This window comes from Cyprinus carpio, chromosome A14 (assembly GCF_018340385.1).
Source record: "Cyprinus carpio isolate SPL01 chromosome A14, ASM1834038v1, whole genome shotgun sequence".
NCBI classification, from domain to species: domain Eukaryota; kingdom Metazoa; phylum Chordata; class Actinopteri; order Cypriniformes; family Cyprinidae; genus Cyprinus; species Cyprinus carpio.
This window is the reverse complement of record NC_056585.1, coordinates 19,897,859-19,907,776: the sequence shown is the minus strand read 5'-3', so window position 1 is coordinate 19,907,776 and position 9,918 is coordinate 19,897,859. Positions and strand designations below refer to the sequence as shown.

Below are 9,918 nucleotides of genomic sequence, written 5' to 3'. Positions count from 1 at the left end.
GTTTTGGGTTTTGCACTGCTGTAGTAATGACAAATGGTTGTGCACAAATGCTGTCTATAACTAGAGAAAAAAAAAATGAATTCTTAATATCAACTACATTTTACAATAAATTAATTTAACACAGCTTCCAATTTATAAACAGAAAAGATAACTTAATATAAAGTACATACATATTTAATTGAATTGAATATGTTGATTTTATTTCATGTTAAGTTTCAGGCACAAGGCAGTTTACGTCCGGTGGCTCAGTCTTTCACCAAAGAAGTTATCCTCCTGCCAGACCATACATCTACACATGTGCCAAGGCGTGCCAAGAAAGCTTGGCTTTTTGAAAATGGACGTATAAAATCTGCCTTAGAATTTGGGTGTGACTGGGATGCTGACAAAGTTATGCAGACTATAACAGCAGCCTTCCAGCCAGTTGTGGAGGGATGCAGGTAAACGTTAGCTGCGTTTAATCACATTTATTACTTATTTTATATTTTTGCAGTAATACTAGTAGTATTATAGGTTAATTTGGAGTGTTTGTGCTTTGATAAATATCCCTTGTTGTGATATGTAACAAAATTAAAAATATTGGATTTATACATTATGGTTGTAAATATCTAATTCTTTTAAATTTATATTCATTTATCTGAATTGAACTGAATTAACTGACCAACTGATATACTGACAGTATCAAAATTTGTATGTGTAGACAAATGGTGTATTGAAACCATACCTTTCCATGTACTGTTGTGTAGTCTTCTAGCTTCAAAATAAGTTTCATATACAGTGTGCTTTTTATTTCGTCAGATTACAAATCTTGATGTCGTGCTACAACAAATTAGTGGAGCCATCCCTGACTTCTAAACAGACTTTAGGTGGAGACCTTCTGAAAAAACTTTTTCTTTCCATAGTCAAAATTTATGTCAGGCCTGACAAGGTCATTTTAAGTGAAGAGAAAGAATCTGTAAGTAGTGCAGAAGATTTTTTTTTATTTTAAATTACAGTATTGTCAAAATTATTAGGCACCCTAGTATTTTCAGCCTCCAAAAATTGCTATAAGCCAGTTATTAATATATTTTGCTGTGGTGTGTATATAGGAAATATCAATTCATATTTCAAAACATTTTTTTTTTTTACATTGTGTAATAATCAAATTAGATTTTTGTTTGCACAAGGACAACAGTTGGTCTGCACCACACAGAGATCTGAACTCACCATCATCAAGTGCATCTGTGATTACATGAATGAACTGAGACAGACAAAATCCAGAAGAACTGTGACAACACCTTGAAGATGCTTGAAGAAACTCACCTGCAAAACTACTTGCAAGTGTACCAAAGGACAAAAGCTGTTGAAACACAACTTTCATATGATTAGTTAACAGTAGTTAATTGTTAAATTTCATCTATTCATTATTTTTGCAAGCATCCAAAATTACAGCATTTTTGTTAGATCTTTCTTCAAGCATATGGAGATGTTGCCACAGTTCTTCTGGATTTAGTCTGGGTTTCTTCTTTTTCTCCAATCGCACATAGACTTGGTGATGTGAGATCACATCCCTTTGTGGTGCACCCGGATGTTGTACATTCAAATCACAATGGATTATTACAATTAATGTCAAAAGAAATGTAAACAAATACTTCCTACAAAAGCAAAAATTAAGATTAAATATATTTTAATCTTAATATGGGGGGGGGGTACTATTTGGGGGGGGAATGAAGGTACTACTATATTTGAATTTTGCACAGTACTGTATATTACAGACTTCTAAACAGACTTTAGGTGGAGACCTTCTGAAAAAACTTTTTCTTCAGAAGTCCATTTATGTCAGGCCTGACAAAGTCATTTTAAGTGAAAAGAAAGAATCTGTAAGTAGTGCAGAAGATTTTTTTTTATTTTAAATTACAGTATTGTCAAAATTATTAGGCACCCTAGTATTTTCAGCCTCCAAAAATTGCTATAAGCCAGTTATTAATATATTTTGCTGTGTTGTGTATATAGGAAATATCAATTCATATTTCAAAACATCTTTTTTTTTACATTAAGTGTAATAATCAAATTAGATTTTTGTTTGCACAAGGACAACAGTTGGTCTGCACCACACAGAGATCTGAACTCACCATCATCAAGTGCATCTGTGATTACATGAATGAACTGAGACAGATTAAATCCAGAAGAACTGTGACAACACCTTGAAGATGCTTGAAGAAACTCCCCTGCAAAACTACTTGCAAGTGTACCAAAGGACAAAAGCTGTTGAAACACAAACTTTCATATAATTTAGTTAACAGTAGTTACTTTTTAAATTTCATCCATTCATCATTTTTGCAAGCATCCAAAATTTACAGCATTTTTGTTAGATCTTTCTTCAAGCATATTGGAGATGTTGCCACAGTTCTTCTGGATTTAGTCTGGGTTTCTTCTTTTTCTCCAATCGCACATAGACTTGGTGATGTGAGATCACATCCCTTTGTGGTGCACCGGATGTTGTACATAAATCACAATGGATTATTACAATTAATGTCAAAAGAAATGTGAACAATACTTCCTATATAAAATGATTTTCCCTATAGACTCACAAAAGCAAAAATTAAGATTAAATATATTTTTTTAGCATAAAATAAGGTACTATATTTGACTTTTGCACAGTACTGTATATTACAGGTGACAATGGCAATACTGTATTTTACTTTGGTACTAGTATGTTGTGACAATTAAAACAAATGTTTGTATTGTTGTTAGCATAGTATATTGGAAGCATACATTTACTAAAATTATAAATGTATTTATTTGCTTCAATTGACAGTCATGTTCTGATGAAGACAGTAGCAACACAAACAAGAATGATTTCAAAGAAACATCGGATCCTGACAAATGTGGTAAATACTTTTATTTACATCCATATAATTTTTTTTTTTCATTTTAAATCTACTACATAATGTAATGTTGAAGATATAAATGTGTTCTGTTGCTTACACTCTCATATAAGTGAAATCCTAATAGAAAAATTAACCAGCTATTTTTCCTTGGTTTATACAGTCACTGATAGTGTGCCTGACATTTCCAAAGATGTGGTTTCAGCCATCTCCACTGTTGAGGTCCAGTGTCTCTCCAGTAATACCCCTTCCATCTCTGGTGGAGATGAAGTTATTTGGTGTATTGAGACTAAAGATATTTGCACCAATGCACCACCCATCTCAGCTGACAACCTCACCATGTCTTCTGTTTCTGCTGCCATTACTATTGATGAGACTCCTACCTTGTCTAGTGGAACATCTGCCATCTCTAGTGGCTACACCCACAGCTTTTCGATTGGTCCCACTATCAGTGGCACTGGACACACACCATGCTTCTCTGCTAGCAACAACTCTGGGCCATCCCATAGTCCCACCCAAACCAATGCACACAGCACAACCTACAGGTACATGTTCTTTTTATACAGGATTGTCATGGTCAGGGTTTAATGTCAATAGGCCTTGTTTACAGTACAATTTTGTGTTAGAATAGTCACTCAGCAGTAGACAATGTTATTATTACATCTAGGATGTTATTTGTCCTGTAGTAATGCAGCTATTTCTGTTAACATCATATATGTACTTAAACATTGTCCATTATAAAATACTGATATATAAATTTTTTTAGTACATACCTTGACCTATTTGAGGAAGAATACCTCTCTGATGACACTGATCTCCAGGAAGCCATTTCAAGGTCCTTAGAGTCCAGCACAAATGAGAGGTCAGTAGAAGATATTATGTAGAAATGTTTAATTCTAATGCATCATAGCAATAGCTTAATTTTCTAGACTCGTAGCAATAAACAGGCTACCACCTAAATGGTTCAGAAATATATTTATGTGTGCACAATATTGTTTTTTTCTTTATCACATATCAAATCTTTTCTGTGGTTATTGTTTCAACAATATTTATAATTTTGTTTTCATTTAATAAATTTTTATTTAAATCATGGTGTAAAAGTGTATAAAATATATAAAATAAAAATATATAATTTTTTGTATATTACATTATGGGTGAGATTGTTGTATTGTTTTATTGTTTATTATTGTTTCAGTGATTCAAGGATGACTTTAGAGAGAATAATGGAGCAGATTGGTTCTAGAGTAAATAATGACAGCACTGTACGCTTCAATATCATAAGAAGAAATGTGTGGGATGGAACATCCAGAGCAATGGGCAGGTCCAATTTTTCACCCGAGAAGAAGGTGGATGTTAAGTTTACTGATGACTATGGAACATCTGAGGGTGCTGTGGACAATGGAGGACCTACTCAGGAGTTTTTCCGACTCTGTCTACATGAAATCAAGGACAAAATTGGCATCTTTGAAGGACCATCTAATGCTAAAGTTCTCACATGCAACTCCAAAGGTACACTACTTATAAATTCATATTGATGTCAAGTAAAGGATTTCTTTTGGATTTCTAAATATGTTGTACCTGAAATGATTTAGTAGGAAATGTAAGAATCTTCAAATGTTGTACTTACAATGCTTATTTGAGAAAGGACATTTAAAAGTTCACTCCTTGATAAAAAAAAAAGGTTTTACAGCCTCACACAGATAGGTGGCATTGTGACATGATGTTTTCGTTTCATTTGATAATAGCGATGAAAGACAATGCATACTTCTATGCTGGCCAGATCATGGCAATGTCAATTGCCCATGGGGGGCAGAGTCCATGTTTCCTGTCTGAACTTATGTATGAGTGTCTTCAAAAGGGCCCTGACAATGTAAAGGTCAAAACTGAAGATATTACTGATGAAGAAACAAGGTCACAGTTGCAGTTGGTAGGCATATTTTACTTAAATTATATTGTATTTTGATATAAATTATTATTTTTGCATGCACTCATTAACATTGAAGTTACAGCTAATAGTTGTATATCTTCATTCAAACAATGTTTTTTTGTATATATTTTTAGATCTTACAGGCCCAGACTGATTCACAACTACAAGATGCAGTTGCACAGGCAGCTAGCTTAATCAGTCTTGCTGGTCACAATGTTCGCATAACACTGGAGAACAAACAGGAGACTGCTTTGGATCTGGCTCATTGGTATGTCCTTCAGCGGACCCGTGCTCCATTTGAAAGGTATGTTTATATCTGAACACATAATGTAATTGTACTTTGTCAGAAAAATTTAATATAGTTTTATGGCTGTAAACTGCCAGAAATACAAGAGATAGAAGAGGAAAGCATGTACAAAAAAAGTTTTTGAGTTGCTAACAAAGTGTGTCTACAGTATAAGAAAATTTAATGATTGACCTCAACTTCCATGTTATAGTGCACCAGTACAGGTGGACATAATAATTCATTTTGGAACCTCATCTAATTAAAAATGAAAAATACTAGTGGTACATGTTTCAAATCACATAAACTACACATTACAGCGTGTTTCCTTTTTATTAGGTTCAGAGATGGCTTAACGTCTCTGGGTGTCCTAGATGCTCTCCAAAACTATCCTGTTCAGTCAAAGTGCCTTTTTGTGAAGGCTGAAAAGGCCTTAACTGCAAATGATGTGGAGAATCTCTTCCAAATCATTCATTCTGAAAGAGGGAGTAATGCATTTCAAGCAGAGTGCCGGACCATGGCTTTCTGGCAAGACTATCTTCAGGATGCTGAAAGTAAGTTTAGTATTTCACACAGTTTTCAACGCAAGACGTTATTTTCTAAATTGTTTTTGGCTCCATCATAGTGGTACATGACAATGGTGGAAAAATATATATTTATATTGCAATGTTTGAATTGTGTTTATGTACTATAAATACATTAATATAACATTTATAGCTAATTTTGCCAAAGGTATTGGGTCATCCCCTTCCAATGAACAGGTATGACTTCTTTAGTAATATCCATGAGTGCAAATCTTAATATTAAAGTATATAATGATATTCTAGGAAATTGTGTGCTTCTAATTTTAAAGCAACAGTTTGGACAGGACCCTTTTCTATTCTAACATGGCAATGCTTCTGTGTATAAGGCAAGGTTAAAAAAGAAATGATTGATTGAGTCAGTGTGGAAGAACTTGACTGGTCCAACTCCTAATCCTAGCTGAACACCTCTGGAGTGACTTTAAATGCAGACCTTGAGCTAAAAACTCATCACCAAACACCAGTGACTTGTATATATGGGTACATTCATTCAGACACTTCCAAAACTGCTGCAACAGAGATGGAAATCAATTTTTAAATACACAAATTATGTTTCCATCTTTGTTGACACAGTTTTGGAAGTGCCTTTTTCTGTTCTACAGAAGGGGGTGTCCCAATACGTTTGTCCATATAGTGAATGTACATGTCATTAGTGTTTGGTGATGAGTTTTTGGCTCAAGGTCTTCATTTAAAGTCACACCAGAGGTGTTCAGCTGGGATTTGGAGTTAGCTTTATGCAGATCAGTCAAGTTCTTCCACACTGACTCAATCAATCATTTCTTTTTGAACCTTGCCTTATACACAGAGACTTGGAGAAAGATTATTTGCTACAGTCTTCACCAACTCCTATCTTTTATTCTGCTAAATGGCTCTTTATACTCATCAGACTGTTGTTAGTGTTGCATGTGACATTATGAGCAACCCTTTCGAATATAACTGCTCTTATAACACTTTTGCATTACTCCAGTGGTATCATTTAACATAGTCATAATTTAATTGTGGTACTCTCTTTTTATGTTTTACAGTTGAAAACAATGTCTCTCTCGAGGATGTTCTTGTTTTCTTCACTGGATGTGACAGCATTCCAGCACTGGGTTTCTCTCCAAAGCCAAGTCTTGAGTTCATTACCTGCTCCCGATTTCCAGTGGCCAATACTTGTGAAAATATTCTACGCATACCAGTTCATGCAGTGTACACTTCTTTCAGATCTGACATGGATTTTGCAATACGCAATTCACCAGGATTTGGAAGAGCGTGAGAGGTAATATTTTCAAGGCATGTAGCGCTTGAGTTATGTTAGATTGTTTATGCTATTGCTGTTATTTCACTTTGTTATTCATTGATACAAAAATTCTGTATTTACTGTAACAACACATAAAAAAAAACAAAAACAACAAAAAAAAGTTCTTCATTACATTTTAAGATGTATTTCAAGCTATATGTTCCAGTCTTCTAACCTGAACAACCATGTTCCCCAGTTTCATTGCTATGACAGAATTGTTATTTCGTTATAGGCTGTGTATGGCTTTCTTTTAAATAAATGTTTTTCTGTTCCTACTTTTTATGCACTGGCTTATTTTTTTTTTAGTGTCTACAGTGGTGGGACTTGTGCATCCAAGACTTTAAGGGTAACATTTATTCTAATTTTATATAATATACTGTAGTTACAAAATTACACTACACAAAACTACATAAAATGAATGTATTTAATAACTTTAAATACAGGTTTCACCTTGAACAACAGGGTTAAGTTACAACGTTTACAAGGATACATCATATAATATACACTATTTATATTGTGATAATGTTCAATGGTTCATCGTGAAAGAAAAGTGTATTTTGTGTTTAAATCATAATTATACATGCTAATGCCCTTATTTCTGACACCACAATAACTTCAATATGATAAACATTACCAAAATTACTTAGCAGACTAAGTATTTATTTCAAGCAAGTTACATGCAGCGAAAAAAAGTTCTATTCCATGATTTCCATCGTCAGTCAAGGGATTAACTGGGATTAACTCAGGATGACACTGGCGATGATCATAAGGTCTTTGCACATGCGCAAGATTGAGTGGTCCTTGATTTTCAGGAAGTTGGAGCATTCCAGCTGTCCAAAGTTGCAGTGGGGAGTTGCTTTCCATTGTCCTTAAACTATGGTGGTTCCACTGGCTTACAAACTCATCAACAGATCTGTTTATTCTTGGAAGGTAAACATGATGAAGAGCCGTAATGTGAAGTGGGTTGTTGCTATCTAAAATGCCAACATTTTCCATGAAAAGGAAAAGATCTTTAAAATAGGCTGACACCACCCTGTTAAGTTCTGCCCACAATCTTTCAATGCGTTGATTATGAACACTACAACCAACCATAAAGCTTACTCTGTTTGCCCCTCGATTCTCAATCATAAACCTTGCAACATCAATATTCTCACTACCTGCATCACCCCTGACATGATGTGGGAGTCCAAACAGATCCACTGCATTTTGGAAAAGTTGCAAGGCAGTTGATGCTCTGTTGTCTGTGCAACATCTCAGGTAGGTAATACAGCGGCTATAGCCATCAACTCCACCGTGAAACACAAATCCCCATGGATTTAACTTTTGTGGTTTGTGTCAATATGCCTGAAATAAGAATTATTTATATTATTATTAACCACATTGGATATACATCAAAGTGTAACTTTTTAGGCTTTTTCTTGCCAAAAAGCTTTTGTGAAAAAAAAATTCTCAATATTGTTTTTTCCCCCTTCCTATTTATACTTTTACTTTTTTTTTTAAATGTATCGTTATCTCACATTTTCATGATGATTTTACAAAAGCAACAACCATAATAGTAACACTAAAATACTGTTACTTACTGTATAACTAATAAGTAATTATTGAAGTAACAGCTAATCAATAACTAATGTATTCTGTCATACCTCTTGAAGAACAGTAAATCAAGTTTCTACATTACATTTATATATTGTAGAAACTGAATATATTTAACATATGGCAATTTTTTGTAATTCTGTATGTTTTCTGATGGCTGGCATCTTCTCTTCTCAGGTATTTGGTTCTTCATTTAAGGGTTGGATTCAGACTAAGGATTCTGGAATTCCTTATTATTATAGTTATTATTATCATCATTATTCTTATTCTTATAAACCACATCAAAGTTAAACTCTTTGGCTTTGTTGTCTTTTTCTTGCCAAAAAACTGTTAAAAAAAATAAAAAATAATAATAATAATATAATTAATTAATCTAAATCTCTCTTTTTTTCATGCTTATACTTTTTATTTATGTTGCATTATCTCACTTTTTCATTAAGATTTTACAACAACAGCAATCTTGCTTCATTAACCAGCTAGAGAGTAATTACAAATTTACAAAACACATACCACAGTTGATTTGGGACAGAGACATTGTAGACCCTCCGTTGAATAGCCCTTCGTCCTCTTAAGGCTCTTCCCACTGGATCTATGATTCTTAAACGCTCTCGCACTCGCCATCGCGGAACTCTGATCCCTCTTCCTCTCAAACTACCAGTGATGTAGGTCTCTCCCGATCCAGGGGTTTGTTGAAGAACCTCAGTAATATGACGATCTAGATCATCATTTGAAATGTTTGTGAAGCTCCCATAGTCCACTAAACCAAGCTGTCTCCTGTGGTTGTACAGTGTTCGAATGTTTACAGACAACATTCGTGATATGGCCATCCAGCTAAATCCTAAGTCCCGCATGTGAATCAACAGAGCAGCTGATATGTTGTACATCAAACGAGAAAAAACAAAATAACAAAAATGTGCTAATTCACAAAGTGTTAATGCATAACTTGTATTAATTATTTTGTTTGCAACTTGCAAAGAGGTTAAAGTACAATAAATTATCACCACTCACCTCAGCCTTCCTCTCTGTGATGCAGAATGTGCACCTCTACCATGCACTTGTGTATCAGCTTCTACCTGGAGCACTATTTCAGCCAACATTTCCCTAAGAGATTCATAAATTCCTTCGAGAATGATGCATAATGTTCTCTCAGCAACATTTTGTTGAACATGACTGCCCATAAGCGCTAAGAATGTTGCAAGAATGGAAATATGATCCTCGAGATGACGTTATGTAGACTCCAAATTGTTTATGTTGTTTGGAGTATGACCAACTGTTGCAAAAAAGTCTTGTAGCTCACCAAAGTATTGGAAAATTTCAGAGAATGACATTTTTAAATGAATCACAATTCAAAAGGCTAAAACAAGCTACACATTATTCAGTGAGAATTG

At 34.2% G+C, this 9,918-nt stretch overlaps 2 protein-coding genes across 2 annotated transcripts; both read left to right on the top strand.

The window, feature by feature from the left end:
• Positions 1 to 917: 917 nt before the first annotated feature.
• LOC109072225 lies at positions 918 to 4,488 on the top strand. The gene is made up of 5 exons (XM_042770698.1): positions 918 to 952; positions 2,795 to 2,867; positions 3,070 to 3,409; positions 3,631 to 3,726; positions 4,060 to 4,488. Exons 3-5 carry the CDS (start codon positions 3,204 to 3,206, stop codon positions 4,397 to 4,399), a joined length of 642 nt encoding a protein of 213 aa, XP_042626632.1. The 5' UTR covers positions 918 to 952; positions 2,795 to 2,867; positions 3,070 to 3,203; the 3' UTR covers positions 4,400 to 4,488.
• Positions 4,489 to 4,613: 125 nt separating this feature from the next.
• Positions 4,614 to 9,634, top strand: LOC122147455 (G2/M phase-specific E3 ubiquitin-protein ligase-like). Its single transcript, XM_042770170.1, has 4 exons — positions 4,614 to 4,791; positions 4,926 to 5,095; positions 5,414 to 5,628; positions 6,681 to 9,634. The coding sequence occupies exons 1-4, from the start codon at positions 4,648 to 4,650 to the stop codon at positions 6,911 to 6,913; spliced, it is 762 nt and encodes a 253-aa protein (XP_042626104.1). The 5' UTR covers positions 4,614 to 4,647; the 3' UTR covers positions 6,914 to 9,634.
• Positions 9,635 to 9,918: the final 284 nt, after the last annotated feature.

Coding starts and splice junctions, on each gene's coding strand:
- LOC109072225 (XM_042770698.1), top strand. CDS start 3,204: ATGTCTTCTGTTTCTGCTGCCATTACTATTGATGAGACTCCTACCTTG. Junction 3,410..3,630: donor GCACACAGCACAACCTACAG/GTACATGTTCTT, acceptor AAATTTTTTTAG/TACATACCTTGACCTATTTG. Junction 3,727..4,059: donor GAGTCCAGCACAAATGAGAG/GTCAGTAGAAGA, acceptor TTATTGTTTCAG/TGATTCAAGGATGACTTTAG.
- LOC122147455 (XM_042770170.1), top strand. CDS start 4,648: ATGGCAATGTCAATTGCCCATGGGGGGCAGAGTCCATGTTTCCTGTCT. Junction 4,792..4,925: donor CAAGGTCACAGTTGCAGTTG/GTAGGCATATTT, acceptor ATATATTTTTAG/ATCTTACAGGCCCAGACTGA. Junction 5,096..5,413: donor ACCCGTGCTCCATTTGAAAG/GTATGTTTATAT, acceptor CCTTTTTATTAG/GTTCAGAGATGGCTTAACGT.